The sequence below is a fragment of the Camelus bactrianus genome, chromosome 12 (assembly GCF_048773025.1).
Source record: "Camelus bactrianus isolate YW-2024 breed Bactrian camel chromosome 12, ASM4877302v1, whole genome shotgun sequence".
NCBI lineage: Eukaryota > Metazoa > Chordata > Mammalia > Artiodactyla > Camelidae > Camelus > Camelus bactrianus.
In genome coordinates, this window is record NC_133550.1 from 31,149,436 (window position 1) to 31,172,898 (window position 23,463).

The 23,463-nt window shown below is 39.8% G+C and overlaps 1 protein-coding gene across 8 annotated transcripts in view; it reads right to left on the minus strand.

The window, feature by feature from the left end:
* The window catches only part of TCP11L2 (t-complex 11 like 2), a 46,857-nt gene that overhangs the window by 13,566 nt on the left and 9,828 nt on the right, over nt 1-23,463 (minus strand). For 5 of the 8 annotated variants that reach the window (XM_045506974.2, XM_045506975.2, XM_010970464.3 and 2 more), the window contains exons 2-8: nt 20,822-21,013; nt 17,987-18,122; nt 14,266-14,386; nt 13,039-13,259; nt 11,093-11,229; nt 1,778-1,965; nt 1,381-1,562 (exon numbers count right to left, since the gene is read on the minus strand). In XM_045506974.2, coding sequence (XP_045362930.2) covers nt 1,381-1,562; nt 1,778-1,965; nt 11,093-11,229; nt 13,039-13,259; nt 14,266-14,386; nt 17,987-18,122; nt 20,822-20,978 — 1,142 coding nt within the window. In that variant the 5' untranslated portion in view covers nt 20,979-21,013. Of the gene's footprint in view, nt 1-1,380; nt 1,563-1,777; nt 1,966-11,092; nt 11,230-13,038; nt 13,260-14,265; nt 14,387-17,986; nt 18,123-20,821; nt 21,014-22,656; nt 22,756-23,463 lie in introns of all 8 variants that reach the window. The other 3 variants (XM_074375139.1, XM_074375138.1, XM_074375137.1) reach the window with 2 other exon arrangements.

Genomic DNA, 23,463 nt, shown 5'->3' on the forward strand with positions numbered 1-23,463 from the left:
GCTTCACATGAGTCCTCTTAAGTTCCCACAGCTCCAGGGGAGGTATAATTATTATTCCTCTTTTATAATTTTGGCAGTGAGACTCAGAGTGATTTGGGATCTTGTTCAAGGGTGCATTACAAGTGAGTATCATAGCCAGGATTTGGTCTGTCTGACCCAAAAGCCTGTCCTCTTAGTAACCACTTTGCTATGTGATTTATATTAATTCTTAAGCAGCATTGGGGGTTCGCTAAAGGCTTAATAAAAATTTCTGGAAAGTAATGGTTACTCAGTGTGGGAAAATGCTAAGATAAGATGACTGCAAAACCTGAGAGGCTTCTTTTCATTATAGGTCTTGGGTCTTGGAATGTGAACTAAAAGAGCCTGGCAGGCTAGCACCGAGTCAGTAGAAAGGGCAGGGCCTTGATGCAGTCAGGCCAGGGCTCAGGCCTCGGTTTGCCCTCTTCTTGGTGTGCAGCCCAAGGCAGAGCCTGTTCTCTCTCTGAGCTTCAGCTCAAAATGAGAACTTTGGATGCTGCAACCACTCAGGCTTCTTTTGGCTGTTAATATTCTAGGATTTTATCACGTCAATTTATGTGCTCTTTGAGTAATGGGCAGGAGGGTGAGAGGATAGGTGTATCTCCCTTCAAAGAGAGGAATGAACAGGACGAGTCTCTGAAAACACCTACAAGGGGAACCATCAGGAAGAGCTGGCCTGTATGAGATCCATGAAAACACCTGGTCATTGAGTAAGATTAAGAATTTTCTGCCTTGGAAGCATTGCCAATAGGATGGGCTGAATGCAAAACTGAAACAGGATCCTAGTATTCAACAAAGGTGTGATACTGGGAAATGAACTTAGCAAAAACACAACCTTCACTTGACTGTATAACATCTCTGAAGGACAGAGATGTCACCACTTTGAAGTCTTCACAGAGGCTGGATCAATGAAGCTGGTAAATATTTCATTGAAAAAAAAAAAAAAGATGGGGTCAGAACAATTGAGTTGGAAAGCCTCTCTGTCAGGGCTTTCTAAACACTTAGCTTAGTGGATTTCTGGGTTTTGTTTGTTATTTTCCACAGCACCGTCAAAGAAGAGCTTTTGCACACACCCATCCTAAGTGGCAATACTATACTGACCCTGATACTTGTCACGGAAAAGACCTTCCCCTTACTATGCTGGGACATCTAAGCCTTCAGAGATATTAAAAGAAATTCTAGAAAAAGAAGGTATAAGCTAAGCGTCTCTAAAGCACAGTCCTGAATATCACATCCAGATGTCCAAGGTTATTCAGCACAGTCCTGAATATCACATCCAGATGTCCAAGGTTATTCACGTTCTCCTAAATACATACAGAGCCTTAATATGAGGCGGAGCAGATAAAAACACTGGGAACTTACTCTTTGTTCAGGCCCTCAAGTAGAACAGCTGAAATCCTTTTTAGCCTGACTGCAAGCTCAGGTAGGCCTTCTGTAATAGCTCCCACCATGTTGTTGGTAATTACAGACAGGCAGGCAATAATTTTCAACTGATTCAGCTTTTCTGTCAGTTCCTGAAGTCGTGTTCCATCTGTCATGAGTGTCTAGAATATTTATTTAAAATGTAAAAACAAAGGGAAATGCAATACCATGAACATGTAAAATAGCAGTGTTACACCCAAATGCCCATTTTTATCTGATTTTAGTGAAATCACTAAACCACATGCAACACAGACAGTCCAGCCGATTCACAGTTAGAACTCTGAAGAATTAGAATATCGGAAAACGTGAGGGAAGAAAAAAAATCACAATCACTCACCTCTGGTAATTGTTTTTTCTGATAATCCCACTGTAACAATTTCAAATAACTGTTATTTAGCACCAGTGTAGGGCTCAGGCATGGCTTGGAGCTATTTTCGGCCCCAGGTGTTAAAGTGGTCTCGGAAAGAGAAAGTAATTCTTCATTTACAGATTCTTTTATCCATTCTGTAGTTTGATCAAGAGCATCTACAAGTGAAAAGGCCACATATTTGTTCTACAGCTGAAAGATCCCTTATGTGTGCATCCTACACGATGGACACATCTTAGGTTCTGGGCATAAATGACAAGTCAGCCACGCCCCTCAAAGAGTGTATAGTCAGATGGGCAGGCAGACACGTAAGCTAACAATTACAGCAGAATGAGTACAGTGAATACTAGAAGGTACAAGTGGGAGTGCAGCGAGCAGAGGCTTCCAGGGTAGAGTCTAAGAGGAAGAACTCCATGAGTGATACTTGATGATACAAGGCAGACAGAGAAAAGGGCTGTCACTCCAGGCCAGGAGAATAGCCCACACAAAGCCCTGGAATAGTGAGAGAATTGGCACATTCTGGATGCTACAAGGAAATCTGTACTGCTGGCCCATCAAGAACTAAGGGAGAGAGAGGTAGCAGATGGCACCAGATGGGTAGACAGGCCAGCTCACGCACACCTTGAGTTTCATGCAGAGAAGGTTTTTAAAGGCATTGACTATTAAACAGTTTTGATTTGGGGACCCCTCTGAGTGATGAGAATTATGCCTTCCCCAAAATGCACGTGCACACTGGTATTCACACCTTGTTTTACTTTAGACCCAGTTCTAAGGTTTTCACATAGAAACAGATCTCTTTTTATACCATATTTCTTATAAAATCATGTATCTGGTAGAATTTATAAGGTGGTAATTGCTTTAAAAAAATGCAGACTGAACACAGGTGTAGGTTAAAAAAAAAAAAAAAAGAACTGGAGAACAAAATAAAGAATAGTCATCCTGAAATTCTTCCTCAGACCTAGCACTTAAACAGGGGAACTTGTGAGCAGCTCTGTTTGCCACACTAAAGCAACACCACCCCCAGAATTTCACAACTTTGTATCTCCTCAGTTGGCAAATGTTGTTCTTGGTTTTCCCAGCTCTGTTTCTAAAGATGTAAAAGACTTGCAGTCTTTTATTTAAAAGATATCCAACAGTGAAAGAGAGAGTGGAAACCATCATGGCTATAATTACAATGTGGCGGTAATAAGCATTTATACTGCAGGTTTAATCATTTACAGTTGACACGTTTAAAAGCCCATTTAGTTATCTCAAACAAAAGCAACAGTGCAGCATAGAGGTTCTCAATCCCGGCTGAATGTAGAATTACCTGGGGAGCTTTAAAAAGAAAAAGAAACAACAACAACGACAACAACAACAACAACAACAACAACAACAAACTTGGGCACCAGCTCTTGGAGACTTAGATTTAATCAGCCTGAAATCGGTGTTTAAACACCCCAGGTGATCCTAATATGTAGCCAGCATTGAGTAGGACTGGTAAAGCAGAAAGAGCACAAGTTTAGAGGGAAGCATGGGCTTTTCTCTAAGGGATCTGCTGAGATTTCATTCCCACAAGCTAGTACATTGACTGCTCTATGTGGCTCCAAAAGCAAGGTCAACCCCACGAGGCACTGGTACCCTTGTGTTTCATGGGGAAAAGAGCCTCTCTATTCATTTCTTCAATGACAGCTGAGCACCTACTACATACCAGCTACTGTACCAAGTGTAGGGGATTCACAGATGAGTAAACATGGTCCCTGCACTCAGAGAGCTTCTTATGTACCGGGAGAGAGAAATAGAAGAAAATGCAATGGCTTTACATATGTATTTATCTAAGAATTTCCCAGAAGCAGTGGTGGCCCAAGAGAACTTCCCTACCAATACATGCTCTTGATTTCCCGCCAGGGAGGCTTGGCCTAACTCCCCAAAACTATCTCTGGTTCTCTAAATCCAAATCCTGCCAGGCAGGCTTTAGCGGTCCAGCCCAAATGCCTCTTCCTCTGGGAAGCCTTTCTTGATTGCATGGACCCAATCCCTGTATCTCCTTTCTTGAAGCACACCTGCCTTTGAATGTTTGATCTGGCTGTCATTTCTCTTGAACAGCTGACCTGAAAAACAACGTCTCTATTTCTTAAAAATTATCATTAAATATCTCATGTGTCTTTGATCTCATTAGTGATATGAAAACTAAGACTCTGAGAGTCCAATGCTATGACCTTTATTTTTTATTTCACTTTCTCTTAATTTAGCTCATAGCACAGCTTAAAAGGTGTGTGAAAAATCTGGTTCAGTTTTGGCAGACCCATTTGCTTTGGAAACTAATCAAATGTTTTCCAGTGTTACTTCTCACTTAGTAGGTTCTCAAAAAGCCTCACTCTCTGTATATGGCATGAGAGACCTGGTAGCTTTCCAAGTTAATTCACCATTTCTGGAGGTAACTATAGGTGTAAAAATTGAAATAGTCTCCTTTAGACTGACAAACTGATTTGGTCCTATATGTCTGAAGATATCTCCGTTGCAACTGTCACCCAGTAAAACGTTTACTAATATACACAGCACATGCTAATCAAACTAAAAGACACAGAGTGTTTTTTTGCAAATTCTTTCAGAAAGCAGAGGAGGGAACACTTCCAATTCATCTTATGAGGCCCAATACCAAAATCAGGCAAAGGCATTATAAGAAAAAAAAATTACAGGATATCTTTCATACAGATGCAAAAATCCTTAAGGAAGCATTATAAAGGCAATAAGATAAATATATGATGGCCAAGGGGTGGAATAAACATCTCAGGATTGCAAGGGTAGTTTAACAATAGAAAAAAATGAATCACTGTAATTCCCTACATTAACACAATAAAGGAGAAGAAAAATATAACCACTTTAGTAGATACTAAAGCATGCGGATGAATTTAACATGTGACCTATTTAGATAAAAATTGTCAGCAAACTAGAAAAAGAAGAAAACTTCATCAACCCCAAAAAAGGATATCTATGAGAAGCTGCAGCTAACATCATACTTAATGGGCAAACAATAAACATTCTTCTCCTAAAAAGCAAGGATGCCCTCTCTCATGACTTCTATACAACATTTGATTGGAGGTCCTAGTCAGTGCAATACAACAAGACAAAGAATAAAAGGCACACAGATTGTTTTTTTAAATAAAAGAAGTAAAAAAGCTGTTTTTTTGTTTGTTTGTGGTTTGTGTGTGTGTGCATGTGTGTTTTAATAGAGGTATTGGGGATTGAACCCAGGACTTTGTGCATGCTAAGCATGTGCTCTACCACTGAGCCACACCTTCTCCCCAGTAAAAGCTGTCTTTATTTACAGGTAACATGATCGTATATACTATAGAAAAACCTAAGGAATACTCCAAAAAGCTACTGGAATTAATAAGTTAATTTAGCAAGGCCTCAGGATGCAAAATTAATGCTCAAACATTAATTATATTTCTATAACTAGAAAATAAAAAAATTTTACAAAATAGCATTTATAATAACACCAGAAAAACATAAAATGATATTAAATTTAACTAAATAATTACAAGACCAGTACACCAAAATAAAAAAAAAAAAAACTGCTGAAATAAATTAAAGAAGATTTAAAGAGAGATATTGAGTCCACAGATGAGTGACTCAATTTTATTAAATTGCCAATTCAACATAACTCCAATGACCATCCAAGACAGCTTTTTTTTTTTTTTTGCAGAAACTGGTAAGTTAATTAAAATGCATATGGACATTCAAAAAACCTAAAATAGACACAGCTTTTTTTGAAAAAGAATACAGTTGGAAGACTAGCACTATCTCACTTCAAGACTTAGCTTCAGTAATCAGGATAGTATGGTATTGGCTAAGAGTAGACATACAGATCAGTGGAAAAGAAGAAAGAGTCCTATAAAAAGGAATGAAATATTGATACTGATAATCGGTGAATCTTTAAAACATAATACTTAGTGGAAGAAGCCAGACACAAAAAGCCAGTTGTATGATTTCATTTATATGAAATGTCCAGAACTGTCACATCCATAGAGACAGAAAGTAGAAGTGTGGCTGTCAAGGGCTAAGGGAAGGGAGGAATGGGGAGACACTGCCAATAAGTGTCGGGTTTCTTTTTGGGGTATGAAAATCTTATGGAATAAAGTATTGGTGATGGTTGCATAACTTTGTGAATATACTAAAAACCACTAGATTATACACTTTTAAAAATTAATTTTATGGTTATAAATTATCTCAATGAAAAAAAAAAGAATACAGAGTTCAGAAACAGACTCACAAGTGTATGGCCAATTGATTTTCAACAAAAATGCCAAAACAATTAGAAGGAGAAAAGGTAGCCTTTTTCAGCAAATAATGCCAAAATTGGACATATGTAGGAAAAAATTTGAACCTTGAAATGTATTCCCTTGAAATGGTTCATAAGCCTAAAACTATAAAACTTCTAGAAGAAAACATCCACAAAAATCTTTATGACCTTGGGATATGCAAAGATTTTGTAAACAATTCACTAAATGCACAAACCATAAAAGAAATATTTGATAATCTGGACTTCATCAAAATCAAAAACATCTCTTCACAGGATAGTGTTAAGAGAATGAAAAATGAAAGCCACAGATGGGAAGAAAGTTGCACACACAAAAATCTGACAAGGACTTGCTTCCAGAATACATATTTCAAATCAATAAGATAACCCAATTTTAAAATGGGCAAAAGATTTGAATAGACACTTCACACAAGATAAATAAATGGTCATTCAGCACATGAAAAGATGCCAAACATCATAAGTTATCATGGAAATGTATATTAAAATCACATGAGATACTACTTTCACATCCTCTGTAAATATAGGGTAAAATTTAAAAGACTGATAACACCTCGTGTTGGTGAAAATGTAAAGCAATTGGAACTCTCATACATTGATAGTGAGTATAAAACGGCACAACTACATTGGAAAATAATTGGCCATTTCTTCTAAAATTAATCATATGTTTACCATATGACCCAGCCATTCCACTCCTAGGTGTTGACCCAAGAAAATGAAAACATATGCCCACACAAAGATTGGTACACAAATGTTTACAGCAGCTTTACTCATAGTCACCCCAAACCAGAAACAGATGTCCATCAGCAAGTAAATAGATAAATGAAGTATGTAATCATACAATAGGATACTTTTCACTAATATAAACTATTGATACATATGAAAACATGGATGAATAGCAAAAACCTTATGTTGAGTGAAAGAAGTTAAACAGAAAAGTGAACACAGTATGATTTCATTTAATATGAAGTTCAAACAAAACTAATCTACAGCAATAAAAATTATATCCATGTTTACTTTGATCAGGGGAGACTGACAGCAAGGGGCATGAGGATTCTTTTCCAAGTGATAGAAATGCTTTGTATCTTATTTGTACTGCTGGTTACATGGGCATAGTATTTAGTCAAAATTCACAGAAGTATACACTTAGAGTAGGCGCATTTTACTGTATGTATAGCATACTTCAATAAAATTAAAAAAAAGAAACTAAGTCCTTGAATCTAAGGCAAAAACCTAGTAAACTCAAGCTGAAGTCACATAAAGCTTTATCAACACAGAACACACACATAAATATTTATGTAAAAGCCACTGTGCTATTTAGTGCTACAAAAAGTTCAAAGAGTTCTGGGGAATGCCCTGTATAAGATGCCAGTTTGGCATGAGTTTAGTATTTGAGCTTTTCAAGATGAATGCAACAAGGGTATCCCGTATGGATTCATCAAGGAATACAATTCCCATCTCTGCTGACTTCTAATATGGTACTTAAGCATGAAATCTGGTACCTAAGCATGAAACCTGAGTGACCCCCATCCTGGATTTGGGGGATGGCCAGACTAGCTCTTAGTCTGTATAATTCTGAATAGGCACCATTTAATAAACTAGAAGAGTGGTACAGAATACATGAATGGGAGCCCCTGAAGTTGTGCAAGGCTTTAGATGGCCCCTATTTTCAATATTCTGGAAAATATTCAAGCGAAATACCCCAATTTTCAGTTAGAAGAATGCAGTTCCCTTATCCATGACATCTGCTCTTTTATGCCTAGCAACACCTCACCTTCCCTTTTTTTGGTGCTGATTTTGAGAAGTCATTTTCCCTCACTCCATGCTTTCTTTTTATGAATATCACGACCAGGCAACCTCCAGCGGTTGGCTTAGCTGAGTCATAATGCCCACCAGACTCTTTCCTGGGGCTCTGAATGGTGGCTACGGTGTTCAAGGATGGCCCATGTTGAAGTACACATTAACCATCCTGACAATGGAAGCAGGAACTTTCCCTTGTTTTTTCCTCCCCAGATTCTTGATGCCTTCCTGGTTTCTGGCTTTGCTCACACTCAGGTATTTTAGCTTTTCTATGAACTGGCCTCCTCCTTCTATGGCTTCTGGTACTTGCAATATAACACAAAATTTTAAAATCCAAAGAAAGGAACCAAAGCAGCAGTTTGGTTTAATCCTGGGCTTGGTCGTGGGAGACCTGGCTTCCAGTCCCAGCTCTGCTACTAATCAGCTGTGCAGCTCTGACTTCGGGCAGGTTGTTGCTGAGCACCAGTCTGCTCATCTCTAAAATGTTCCATCAGTATTTCCCGAATGCCCTGGGTGCCACGCAAAGACAATCATAATGCAGTTTCATATATTTTTGAAAAATATTTATGTCCCACAGGATTTCTGAATCACAAAAGATGACGTTCCTGAGAACATTTTACCAGATGTAAGACATTATCTAAATAAATAAAACCTTTTCTTTCTGAGTATCTGCAAAATGACTTGTGGCCTGGCCCCCAGGGGTAATGTGCCAATCTTTCCACAGATAATTTAGTTGTTGGATCTAATGTGGTTACTTGTTGACATTTAATACATGCACCCAATCACTGCCTAAGGCTTTCTAGGGTGTATTTTAAATGGGGCAATTATATAAAATCTCTCTGTCAACAAAATACAATCCTTTTAGGAGTCAATTCAGAAACCCAGAGTACTTCTCTGTATTAATTTTCCAATAATTATTTATAAAAATCATGTACACACAAAAATCCAGCACTTTTGTCCCTCTGTGCAATACGGAGGCTCTTATTTTGATATGAGGGCACAGTGGCCGACTTTTGGCAGAGTAACTTGAGGATATAATTAACAGCTGACATACACTCTGCTTCCTGGACTCCTGATTTCTCTGGGAACATATTTAGAGCTCGGCAATAATGACCTACATGCACAGCTGGATTTATTCTATTCTTAAATCTCTGGAAATATCTAAATCCATGTGAAAGGTGCAAATCACGAAGCCTGAGTTTTAAGGAGAGAAACAAATCACTTGAGATGAACAAAGCCATAATTTAACCTTATATTAAGAAATTTGCTTAAGATTACAAGCTAACTTGATTGAAGACATGGAGATATTTACACGTGTGCAAGTACACACATACATGTACACAGATGAAACCAACCAGAGTCTCAGGAAAATGCTGCTAAGAACACAGCTACTGTAGTTCAGATCCAGGTTCTAGGTAAGGTTCTATTTCCCATAATCCCTCTCTCTGCCTTTGGAGCTAAAACAATATAGCCCTGAAGTCAAAGAATTTTTGTTCAGAAGGATCCTTAGAAGTCATCTAGTCATATCTGCCACCTGATGCTAGAGCTCTCTCTGAAAATTCCCCCAAGATAACTGACATCTTGTTTGAAAAGAGGCAATATTGCATAGTGGTTGAATGCACATGCTTTGGGGCAGAGACCATGTCAGGCCCTGCCGGCATATACACTCACTCCCTAGATAGTCTCACCCAGTATAATACCATGGGTAAGAGCAGGGACTGTGAGTCCCAGCTCTACGCTGTACGAGTTGTGTTGTGGAGCCAAGTGATTTAACCTCTCTGTGCCTCAGTTTCCTCATCCATAAAATGGAGAGTAATTTCCTAAAGTTTTTATAAAGATTAAATCAGTTGAAATATGTAAAGCGCTTAGGATGTGATAAGTATTCTATACATGTTAGCTACTATCCAGCTCCATGGCTTTTTCTACCAACAAACATACCGATAATTTCCGGATGTACATCCCCAGTTCCCACCATTCCCCTGAACTCTAGTCTCTTGTATCTCTCTACCTGCCTACTTGACCTCTTCATGCTGATGTCAATCAAGGTCTCAAAATTCACATATTTAAGACTGATCTCTGATTCTGTACCATCTCCCAACCTTCTTTCCCTAGTCTCTCCCAACTACTAATGTGCATCACTATTCACCTAGCTGTTCGGGCAGAAACTCTGAGTCATCCTCAACTCCTCTTTTTCTCCTCATCCAAATTTCAGTAAATCCTTTTATTCCACTTTCAAAATGCACCCCAAATCTGACCTCTTCTTATTCTTTGACACTACCACCTGGACCAGGCCACCATTTGCAGTACCACCTAATCGGTACCCTTGTTACCCTCCTTGCTCCTGTACAATCTATTCTCTGCCCAGGAGCCAGAGCATACTTTAAAAAAGAAAATCAGATGTTGCTCCCCTGCTCAAAGCTCTCCAATGACTTCCTATCACACTTGGAATGAAATCTGAATCCCTCTCATTTTCTAACAAGGCTGTATATGAGCCACTTACCTCTCATCTACCTCTTGTCTACCTCTCGGCTGCCTCCCCTACCACACTTTCCTTGCCTACTCTACTCCAACCACACTGTCTGCCTTGGGTTGTCCAACTTCGCAAGCAAGCTTCTGCTTTAAGGCCTTTGTACTTGTAGCTCCCTCTGGCTGGAATGTTCTTGCCTCTTCACATGCCCCTTCCTCATTGGCCTGCAAACTCTGCTCAAATGTTGCTCCTTAGAGAGGCCTTCCCAGTCCACCTCATCTAAAAAACACCCACTACCCTCACTCCCGCTTCATTACTACTCTCTGTCCCTTTGTCCTGTTTGTCTTCGTAGCACTTAGTAACACATCTGACAATATATGTTTGTTTGTCATGCCTACTAGAATGTCAGTTCCTTGGGGGTCACAACTTTATTCTATTTTGTTCCCTGGTCTATCCACAGCACCTAAGCAGTGTCTGGGACACAGCAGATGCTCAATAAAAATTTTTTACTTCATGAAGGAGTAAATAGTGCTTAGCACAGTTCCTGGGTCAGAGTAAACAGCCATAAGTTTGTGGTGTCAGTTACAGAAGTTAAAAAAAAATATTTAATGAAAATGCAAAAATCTTTAGTGATACTACTTAAGATGCCAAAAATTAAAATATCATATTTTCACCCAATTTTTATACACACACACACACACACTTATATTGTACTTACTTGGAGTTTCTTCTAAAATTTCTTGGAACTTGGTTCTCTCATAATCCACCAACTGGCGTTGAAGATATGGTCTCAGACTCCTAATTGTAAAATTGACCATATCCATTTTCATGAGGTCCAGGACATGAAATATCTGTCTAAAAATTTTAGAGTTAAAATAGAGAGGTGATCAAGAAATTAAGCTGAAATTCAGTCACTATTATCTATTTTACAGGATGGAAAAGATAAACATCCCTAAAATGTTTCTGAGCTTCCAATTGTCATTGGCAAGGTCACTTTTCACAGAAGACATTCCAAATGTATTCTTCCACAGATCTCAACAGTATTTGCTTTAGAAACACAGTACCTCTGGCTAAGCCATTACATCCAGCCATAAACTGATAGAAAAACACTAAGCAGCATAAACAATGAGTCTTAACACTGAGACAAAGAAGATTCAAGAAGGAATTTTCATTTGAAAGTCCCTGAAATTTTAAGGAGTCTGAACATAGTGTATGTGATTTCTATTTCTAACAGAATAAGAAGGGAAAAAAGGAAATAAAAGAAAGAACAGGGCAGTGAAACACAGGGGAAAACCACTTCATTTTAGAGTTGGGCAGCCCTGGGCTCAAATGCAACTTTGCTACTGACCAGCTCTGGTCAGGCACAAATTACTCAATCTTTCTGAGCCTTAGTTTCCTCATCTATGAAAGAAAGGGACAAGATTAACCTTGGAGGAATGTTGTGAAAAGCCAATGAGATAATAAATATAAAATTCAGGCAAATAGTAGCAACCAGTAAGTGCTTAATATGTGACCAAGATGAACACCACAGATTTGGTATTACACACTGGTAATAAGATAACTCAAAGTAAGGATTTCACAAATGGAGAATCATAAACTGCCACAGCTGATTCAACTCAAAGGATATAGCCCATTTTACAGATGGGGAAAGCGTGACTTTGAGAGGTTATCAACCTTCCCAAAATAACAAAGTAAGTTACCCACTATATGCAAACCAGTTTCCTTCCTCTACCTTTTCAATACTATTATATGAAATTTAACTTTCAATGTGACTATATTCACAAAAAAATAAAAAATAAAAAATAAAAGGGAGAAGAGTTCCCTCCCATGGCAGAAAGTATTGCAGAATCCTCTTTTCTCTGGGATCACAAAGAAGTTATTGTCTACACAGTCACATTAGAATCTCATGATTTATTGTACACCTCATTTCCTCAGGGGAGCTGTGGCAGAGATGGCTAGCTGATCACCAAAGTCCGCATTCCCTATCTGCAGTGTGGATTTGTGTCTGGGCAATGTGTTTCCAGACAGCAAACAGTCTAGGTGGGATCATGAGACTAGGTATAGCCAATGGAATGTGTTGCTTCTGGGCCAAGGTTGTTTATTAAGCACTGGGTATGCCTTCCCCATGATCTCTTTCCCATTCACCTGCTGAATGTAAAGGACTCCAAGGACCCGGGCAAGGGTGGAGTCAGGGATGACAAAGAGCCTGGGTCCCTGAACAACTCATGAAAGTCTGCCTGACCAAGAATCCCTGACTCAGACTTTTATATGAGTGAGAAACAAACTGTTATTGGTTAAAGCACTGAGAATTCAGGGTTTACGTGTCATAGCAGCTAGCATCACTCTAACTAATAAATACATCTTCCTGGATCCTTGACTAGATTAGGTCCCCTGATGGAGGCTCCATTCATCCCTTCATGTTCCCCTTTGATAGCACTTCATCACAACTGTAATTCCTTGTTCAAGGGCTATCTCGCCATTAGACTATAAACTCTCTGGGGTCAGAGACTGTATCTGCCTTTTTCATCACTGCATCCCTAGGGCCCAGCACATGCCAACTAACAACCTTGTTAAGTCATTCTATGTGAGAACTCCATGTACACAATAAATGATTGATTTGCCCCTTGCTTATTATTCCTGTACTTCCTAAGAAAATGCACTCACCTCAGCACCTCCACAACATTGCCAGTGGCCTTTAACTCTCTGATATCATCATCTCTCACAGGAGCACAAAGCTTTCCCATAGTACTGATGACATAGTTGGAAAGGCCTTGGATGTCGACAGTACTGTGTTCAGCCTGCTGCCTAATGAGGTCTGTGTCCAAAACTTCACAAATCTGGTTGCGTAGCCGGTTGCCACCAGGAGTCAGAAAAGAGAGAAGGATCTACACAGGGGAAGGAAAGAATTAATGACAGCATCATTAATGAATAAAGGTTATCATTTTCTATTTCAATGTCTAGATGACCAAGCGCCCTGTCCATATTTTAATACCCTGGATGCCACAAAAGTTTGCACAGGCTGGGTGGTGGATCAGAGGAGCACTCCAGTGTCCTGACTCTAAAAAAAAAGCTCTGTCTTCTGAATTAAAGCACCCCCTACCTGCCCCGCCACGGGAACTTACAAACGCTATCAGGATAAAAATAACTGGCAAAGAAGCAATATTATTGAAAGAACTTCAAAAAGTTTACAGGTAAACTATGCAAGGAAAGAACAAGTTGCAGATCATGGCTCCAAAAGAACCCTTCGCAGAAGGGCAAACAGTAACACACCCATGGGCTCCATTAGTATAATATATGATATTTAAATATCATATGTTATATAAGCAACTTATATTGAGTATTCACTACACAGCAGGCACTATACTTATATACACAGCATGTGGTTAGGAGCACAGGCTCTGAGCCTGAGAGCCAGGGTTCAAACCCCTCAAAGCTGTGTGACCCTGGATGAGTCAGGGAATTTCATTTCTTTATATAAAATGAAAACAGGCATAATTACCTCACAGCATTGTAAGGATAAATGAATAATCTAGCGCTTGGAATAGAGCAAGTGTCCTGTAAATGTTAGCTATAACTGTTATCTGATACAATTCTTACAACTACTCAGAAAACAGAGACTTAAAGGGAGACAGAGCCTGTCACTAAACCAGGTCTAGCTAACTCGAGAGTCTGTGCTCTGAAGCACCACAACCACTGCCCTACCTGCTAAGCATTGGCCTCCACTGCCCTGTTTTCCCAGCCTCCACCTGGCTCCAGAAGGTGCAGGAAAAAAACCCTTCCAGTGACTGAACTGGCTCTGTTTTTCAAAAAGAGTCTCCAATACTCTTTGGAAGACATGAAAACAGTCTTTGGGGGGAAGATCATTAATTAACACAGACAACATCAACTTGCCTCCCTGATTTCTTCAAACAGTTTGATGGCATGTTCATACTCGGGAGGCTCAGCATTCAGCTCTGACTCCAAGACGTCCCAGAAGGCCTGGTGGACAATGTGCCTTACTCGACCTGCCAAACTATAGGAATGAAATGGATTATTTTTTTAAAATAAGAACTATTTTTCCTGATTATAAAAGAAATATGCCAATGGTAGAAATCTTAGAAAACATAGAAAACCAGAGTAAAGATTGCTCATAATCCCCTTATTAATCTTTTGACATATCTGACATATGTTCAGTGAAGGAACTGTTTTACTACAACTGTTTTAATACTGGGTCTGTACAATATTATGTATTTATTGCACTTAAGATTCTGTCTTACGTGTTTCCCCTAGATTTTTAAAATGCTTCCCTCCTATAGCTTTCAGTAAGCTTATAAAATTCTGTCCTAAGGAGATACTGTAATTTACTAGCTACTCTTATACACTGATCTTTAGACTTGTTCTAGATCTGGGGATGAGATGACAGTTGCTCTTTCCTTAACAGCTGAAGTTTCGTGGCATGGAATAGAACAGATTGGCCCCAAGGAGACATGCATTTGAATGCCTGCCAACTTCAGCTTAGATGTCCCATTTAAAGTCAGCCAGACCAAACTGCTGAAAGAGGAGCCTTCCTAGGAAAGGCTCACAATAGAATAGGTGGCCTTCCTGCTTTATTCTGCATGTCAATGTCCTAAAGTAGGTGCACATCAAAACACATAGCCCTACTGAACTCCCACAGCATTTTGTAACAGTTTTTGGAAAAGCACACATTTCTTTGAACTGTAATTACTTACAAGTCTCTATGCCCCACAGGGATATACACCTCTCCGAGGTAGAGGCCACAACTTCTAGGGACCTGCCACTGTACCTAACACAGCACTGGCATTTACTGAGTGTTCACTGAATATTTAGGTGAATGAATGAATAATTTGCTGGTTAAACATTATCTCCTAATTTTTCTTTTTAAAGTATAAATAGCTAAGTATACACTAACACTGTAAGAAGTGAAATTAGCTTTCTGAGGAGTGTGAGTTAAAATTGTTTATATAACTGCAAACACTATATTATACTCAGCTACTTCACATGTTAAAACGTATTCTAGTTGCCTGACTAGATTTATTCAACATAAATGCCATGTCCAATGTTTTAGACTCTCTTGAGCAATTATAGAACAATTAGAAAGGCAGACATTGCTGGGATGGATTGTTGTTCTCAACTTTACGAGCCTCATGTACCTGGCTTGAATGGACCAACCAGGAATGAGCTAAAACAACTTTATAGCTCCTTGAGGGATGTGAGGGTTTAAGTTTTGCAAAAGGCTACCAGGTACTTTTTAGCTCTTTCATTTTGGGAGGCAGAAGAGCTGGGGAGGGAGGGGTGGAGATGAGATCAATCAAATCATTTATAAGCATTCCTACTGGGTATCAGAAATCTGACTTAATTTATCAAGTGTTTGCCCCCAAGAAAATATTTAGTAAAATATGAGAGTTAGCCATAATTTACAAAGTAACAACCTGGCCATTGTGGAGAGTCATTAGAAAAAGCAACAGCTAATGATACGCTATTTCACTTTTAAACAAAGGTAATATGTCCCAACTCTGCATGTTGTTTTCCTTGCTCACATTTTCTAGCCGTAGCATTATACGAAGAGAGGGGGAATTCACACCTTCCAGAGTATCAGAGTACTTACATGCAAGACCCTTATATGCCCAGAAGCATGCATATGAAGTGAGTACTGTGGTCCCCCTCTCATACCTGGTGAATGTGAGGCTCAGATATGGTCTCAGCAGAGCCAGGATTCAAACCCCAATGTGTCTCTGATCCTAGAAGGCCTTCGCTAGGCCTGTATTTGCAACTTTTAAATTGAAAGCACAAATACTCCCAAAGTGTCTTCTGCTGTACTTCATACAACATTCTAATTTTAACTTCAAAAATTCATTTTTATCAGTCTGTCAATAAATGTTTATTTAACATTCAATATGTGGTGGGCCCTATTTCAGATGCTGAGGTGTAGTGAAAAGAAGGTCTCTGCTCTCAAAAAGCTTGTATTTTAGCAGGGACAGAAAGACAAAAAACACATTAAAAGTGAGTAAGACAATTTCAGAGCCATGAGGAAGACAGAGGAAGACAATGTGGTAGTTAGTGATGAAGAGGGTGCCCACCTGACTGGGTGGTTGAAGAAAGCTTCTCTAAGACAGTGAGCTTTGAGCTGAGACTTGAATGGGGAAAAGAAAGCAGCTGGTGAAGATCTACGAGCAGAACACTGAAAAAGAAGGCAGAAGGACAAAGTCCCCGGGGCAGGATGAAGCTGGTGTACTCCCAGATCAGCAAGGAAGCCAGTGTGGCTGAAGCACAACAAGCAGGAGGGAAAGAAGTGAGAGGCTCGGTCAGCAAAGGGGGCTGGTCATACTGAAGAGTTTTTGAGTTTTTATTCTAAGTGTAAAAGAATCACTGAAGGGTTTTAAGCAAAGACATGATCTAATCTGATTTACCCTTTAGAAAGATCACTATGGCTACCCGTGGAGGATGGAGTACGGGGAGCTAACGATGGAGACTGGGCAACCAGTTAGAACAGAAAGAGTCTAAGTCAGAGATGACAGCGGCCTGGCCTGGGGGTGCAGCAGCAGAGCTGGTATGGAGGATCATGGTGAAATGCAGTCACCACAGAAAACCAAACAGATACACCTACTCCGGCCAGTGATTTAAAAAAAAAAACAGTTATGACTACTATGAACAACACCTCCAGGAGCAGGAGGACCATGAGCCACATTTTAAAGAAGGAAAATGATTATGTTTATTATTTTCCTGTTTAAAACAAACAATAAAGTTCTGAATGGAATCAAATACTATATGTTGTCTTGGTTGAAAGATTTATACATGGCACTGCGAGGCTGAAGATTCAGTGCTGTTATCCAAGAGCGAACTTTGCCTCTAAAGATGATTTACCTGCAGTAATGGCTGCAAGCCTTTTCTCCTCTTTGTCCCAGGGGATTTGTGAGCCACTGAAGCCAGAAAGACCGAGGTAGGGTACAAGGGCATGGCTCTACCCAGAGGTCCTTTGCGGCAGTGATGTTAACCAGGGATGCTGTGGTTCCACCTCAGAGGCTTCTAAATCACCTACTCTTAGCACTCTGCAGTTCAGCTGCACTCACTTATCTTTCACAACCTGAGTATCAGTTTTTAATAAGTCAGTCTACAAATATTTCTTGAGCATTTCCTACATGTTAGGCACTCTGCTAGGTAACAGGGACAGAGCAAACAACATGAACACAGTTTCTCCACTAATGGTGCTTTTGGTTAAGTGGTAAAGACAAGACACTGAACATAAAATTATAAGACATCTTAACAAGGGGGGAGATAGGGGACTATCATAGTCTTTAGAAGGGGATTTAATATAGTCTAGTGGGCTCAGGAATGTCAGGAAAAGCTTCCCTCAGAAGTGGCATATAAGCTGAATTCAAAAGATTATGAGTAACATACATCCTAGAGGAATGGTTTTAAAAACAAGTATAAGAACTTGTTAGAAAACTAACTTAATATACTCTCTATATACTCTTAATACTACTTACTCCCAGTGGATATTATATGAGACCTTCAAGGAATCAATGTGAATATTTGTGTTCACGGTACACACACAGACACACACACACACAGAGTCTGCAGCACAGTTTATGAACAACAGATGCCTCAGGGTTACCTGCTCTCAGGGAGGGCATCTTGTTTCAATTGGAAGTTCTCATTTACAGCAATTTCATGGGCAAGAGTCATGTTTGATAAGTTCCTTGTTGCAGCCATCACTTCGTCAAATGTTACAACCCTGGGAGGGCTTGTTGCTGAAACGAAAACAAAAACTAGTTAAGCTGTGGAAAAGAAGCTGTCATCCAATGAATTCTCCTCATGCAGACAGGGTTTAAGTTAAGCCATTATATATTCTCAGGATTTTACAAGTAAGAAGAATGTAAAAATCTGTGGATTCCCCTAATTAATACTTAATACTTCAAAAATTTAAGAACTCCTTTGATAGCTTCAGTTACTGTACTGATAATAAATTCTCGAATTTTTTTAAAAATCTTTATTAATATAGGCTATTTTGTTACTTTTAAAAATTAAATGACCTCATTCTTTAGTGCCCATTGATATCTGCATTTATTACATGTACTACATAGGAAATTGACGACTACTTTTTTTTTTAATCTAAGTATAGTCAGTTTACAATGTTGTATCAATTTCTGGTGTACAGCATAGTGTTTCATATATATACATACATGTATTCCTTTTCATATTCTTTTTCATTATAGGTTACTACAAGATATTGAATATAGTTCCCTGTGCTGTACAGTAGAAACTTGTTATCTATTTTATATATAGTAGTTAGTATCTGCAAATCTCGAACTCCCAATTTATCCCTTCCCACCCATTTCCCTCTCTGGTAACCATAAGCTTATTTTCTATGTGTGCGAGTCTGTTTCTGCTTTGTAAATAAGTTCATTTGTGTCTTTTTTTTTTTTTTGATTCCACATATAAGTGATATCAGATGGTATTTTTCTCTCTTTCTGGCTTACTTCACTTAGTATGATGATCTCCAGGTCCATATATGCTGCTGCAAATGGCATTATTTTATTCTTTTTTATGGCTGAGTCATATTCCATAATATATATATATGACTACTTTTTATTCCCTAATTCATAACTCTCATTAATTTAAGCATATTCAATATGAAATAATTGATTTAAAAACAACCCCATAACTTCTAAAACTATAGGCAGTATAGCATAAGGCTTAGGTTCAATTCTAAGGTTTGCTGGTTGGTAGTTACCATTTGACTTCACTGAAGCATAACTTACCTCCTCATAGCGCTGTCCTGAAGTGATTAAACAAGGTAATTTAAGTAAAAAAGAACACGGTAAGAACTCAATAAATTAAAATAAGATAAATCTGGTAAGCTGGATCATCTACTTCTCAGCAGGAAGTAGTGAATAAAGAATTATTCCAGTTATTTGTAAAGATTATTCAAAAATTATTCTAATAAATCATGTCTTTGAAATCACTGTTGGAACTCTCAGCTTCTGTTCACTAAAAATCATTATCTCAAACAACAGTACTGACTGGCAATACTTTGCTATCTAAAGTAATTCTAGAAAGAAGAGGAGGGGGAGGAGGGAATTATGATATACAATTAGTAAAACCTTCTTCAGGACGCCTAGGGACCCTGCTAGAGGCATCAATCCATTTGTAGCATAAAGAGTGAGAAAAAGCACTGAAATCTGGGTGGCTGCTAATAAATTCTTTTGCCAATTCTTTGTCCCATTATGGTTCTCCTTAGAAATGTCTGTATCCTTTGGTCCAGCAATCCAATTATATCCAAAGGAATTCCTAGAAAGGCTTTATGTACCAAGATGTTCACAAAGCACTATTTATAATGGCAAAAAATGGAAATGAATTGAATGTCCAGTGATAAATCAGTGGTTAAATTGATGGTATACTCACTTGATGAAAGAGGTAAGTAGTAATAAAAACAATGTTTTAAAAATACATTATCATGAGAAAATGTTTTAGTTAGAATAGTGAGACAAGTCCACACACACATGCACATATATGTCTATGTGGCGAATGAAGATGTGACAGAGCACTGCCAGCTGCCATCTCTGGGTAACATTATACGCAATATTTTCTTTTCTCTCTACTTATATGGGGGCAATTGGGCTCAACTATCCCCTGGAAAGGAGATTCTGGGCACATGAGATGATCAGATCTGAGCCCAGGAGCGTCCCGTTTTTTAATGAGAATGTACAAATTTAAAATAAATACAAATGAACAATTTCTTTTTGAAGTGGGCATTTGATCTCATTAAACATTAGTTGCTTCTTTCTGCATTGGTTTTGGCAGTTTAAAGGGTTATATTGCCTAATACGAAATGCCAATTAAAAAGCTAAGAAAAAAAGACAAACACACCTGCTTCACACCTCTCTAGTTTCCACACACAAAAAAGGAAAAAGACGTCTCCCTTCACTGGGGCTACTCTTTTAATTCCTTCTCACACCCCTCGTGTAGTCATTCTCCTTGTGGGCACTTTTCTGGAGTGGTTTGCACAACAGATTTTGAAATCTACAGGAAATCCTTTAGACTATTTCACTTCCTGCCTGACCCTTGAGTTGTGGCAAGTTTCCTTCTATGTAAATCAGAAAGGAATAATTTGTATATATCCTTGAATGTGGCTCAAAGAATGATCTCATGGAGTAGCTTTCCACTATTTGAGAGATAAGACAGTTGGGGTTGGGAGAACTAATTCAGAGTCAAGGCAAAGCAGATCAGAGTGATGAAAATAAAAATGGATAGGTTGTAAAGTTTAGTGGCTGTTTATTGCTGAGGGCGTGTACAAGACAGTTGCAGTGCCCTGGCAATGCTATTCCAGTACATCAAGAAAGGAGGACAAGTCGGTACTTTGCTCTCACTCATTTCTGAGTTTTAAAATCCAACACATATGTCTAGAACCATTCCCACCACTCCCAGCCCCTGCTCCCTGTTGACTTACAAGCAGGAGAGCTGGATTTGCTGGAGGAGTCGCTTGTAAAGCTCTGCCTGGAGCACTCACAATCACTGAGTGAAGCCATGCTTTCGGAAAACCGGGAAGAGTCTGAATCGCTTGGCTGGTCCTCACCCACACAGTGCTTCTCGCCATTGAAGGGCATCTTGTGTCACTGGAGTGTGGGGAAAGAGAGAGCACCTGCACAGACAAACAGACCCTGCGTCAGCATTCCACGGTACCTCCACCAGTGGTGCCCATGCTTCTTCCAGCACTGACAGCCCTGTTGCATGTGTCACAGCACTGGAAAGGCCCCCAGAAGATGACTTCATCCTTTCCATGGCACCCCAGCCAGCTATGATGGGGCCTGCAAGACTGCCTTCCAGAAAGGGATTCCACAGCCATAGGTGTGTGCTCACACAGGACGTACCTAGTGTGAACATGGAGCTGCTCTCAGCAATGATAGGTCATCAAAAACAGTGCACAGAACACACACGCTCTCCTCCTGGGGTCGCTAAAGCATGGGAGGGTAAGAGTAAGAGTGTGGAGTTCTGGGGTCAGACTACCTGGATTTTAGAAGCTTGTTCTGTCTTTTGCCATGTGACCTTGGAGAAGTCATTTATCTCCCTACCTCATCAGTAAAACTGGGCTGAAAGACTAACCTCATAAGGTTGCTTAAGGATGAAATACGATTAATCTTATCCAAGTGCTTAGCACAGCATTCAAATATCAGCTATTGTTATTGTCCCTCTGTCTTTGTTTTAAATAAAATACTTTTGAAATCATCTTTAGTTATCTGTGAGCCTCTTGGAGAAAGAGGAAGACTAATGAAAATCTCTGGCTGGCAAGTCTATAGGGTTTTCTTCTCCATTTTCCCATGAACTGCTATGCTATGAAGAGTAAGGCTTGATATTTGGTTGGTACTTGACAATTTACAAAGTACCCACGGCCACCCAATGAACAAACAGGCACAAAAGATCCTGATTCACAGGCTGGGAAAGAACAGACTCTGGAGACTTACTGTAAAACCAGTCCCTTGACTCTACATCCAGGGCTGTTTCTGGGACATCAGACTGCTTCTCAGGGAAGGGAAGTTGGGCCCAGACACCCCTGAAAAGGAGATCCAGGGCACATGGGATGCTCAGAACTGAGCGCAGGAACCTCAGCCAGGCCCATGAAGGGGCTGGCCCTGATATGAGTGTGGTGTTAGCTGACACTGAGGGGAAATCCGAGCCTGAGGAAAAAGGAACCTCAATTCCTGAACGGACAGTAATGATAGTAAGGGTTCACTGAGGCTCTTTAAACCTGAACTGGCCCATGCAATGAGGTGCTCAGATCTTTTAAAGCTGTCAGAATGTGAAACCATAACTACCTGTAGACTGCCTGGAAATGCCTACACAGTTTCTCCAATGATTCCTTTCATATGTTTTAAGTGCCGACTATGCACCAGGCACTGGGAAAAGTAATGGTGAAATTATGCAGGACCATCCTCTCATGGCTTTCAAGATCAGTTGCCTAAAACTGTGTGTGAGATGCTGGAGGACAAGAAAAGGGAAGCCAAGGCATTGCTGAGGAAACATGAGAAAGGAGAGGCAGGGTTAGGACCAAGGGGGATTGAGCTGAGAGAAATGATGGATTTTTTTTGTTTTTTTAATGGAGGTACTGGGGATTGAATCCAGGACCTCATTTGTGCGTGCTAAGCATGCGCTCTATCACTGAGCTATTTCCCTTCCCTAAGAAATACTGCTATTTTTTTATCCCTTGGGTGATGACAGAAAAATGGATGAACCTGGGAGGGACTTATTAAAGGTGAAAATCCCAAAGGCATTTGCCCCTGGCCTTACCTAAACAACCTTCTCCAGTCCTGGCACTTGTAGAAATGCACACTTGCTCAGCACACCACTTTTGCAAACAGAAAATCACCAACTCTAAGCAGGCTGTCCCTGCAGACCGAAGGGCATGGAATGAGGTGGAGCTGCCAGGAAGCCCCCACGTAGACACATTTGCCTTTTCCTAGAGTCCCAAACCAACCACCTCGGATACAGGATATAAAAGGACCTGAACCATTGCATCCTCAGTGGCGAATTCACCTCTTTTACCCCAGGCAAACTAGATCCACCTAGGGCTTCAACTCCCATCTGCTGAAGGAGGTGAGGGTGGGGGTGGTGATAAAGGACAGAAGGAAAGGGTCTGCTTTAACCCTTTCACTTGCACCAAACCCCAAATCCCAAGTGAAGTGTGTGTCCTTTCCTCAAGCTTTCTCATTCTCTTTGCCAACATTTTATTTCTCATTGATGGTATTTCTTGCAAATGCTACCTTCTCCAGGAAGCCTTCCCTCTACACGGTGGCCAGAGCTAAGGGCACTCTGTACACCTGCAGCACATCTCCTGTATCCGCACAATAACGCTTAGTCCCTTGTAGTTATTTTCCTCTCAAGGTTACTTCCAACTCTCCTTAACAAGGCAGGAACTGTGTCTTGTCCACCATCAGTGTCAAGTATGTGACAAGTATTCATTCTGTGTCAGCTGAATCGGAACCATTGAATCCCAGTTAGTACAGCTGCAACCAGAACATTTACAAACTGGTATCACCACACATTTACTGGCCTGGCGCTGCCAAAGTCCAAGGCCTGCAGCAGAGAACCTACCAC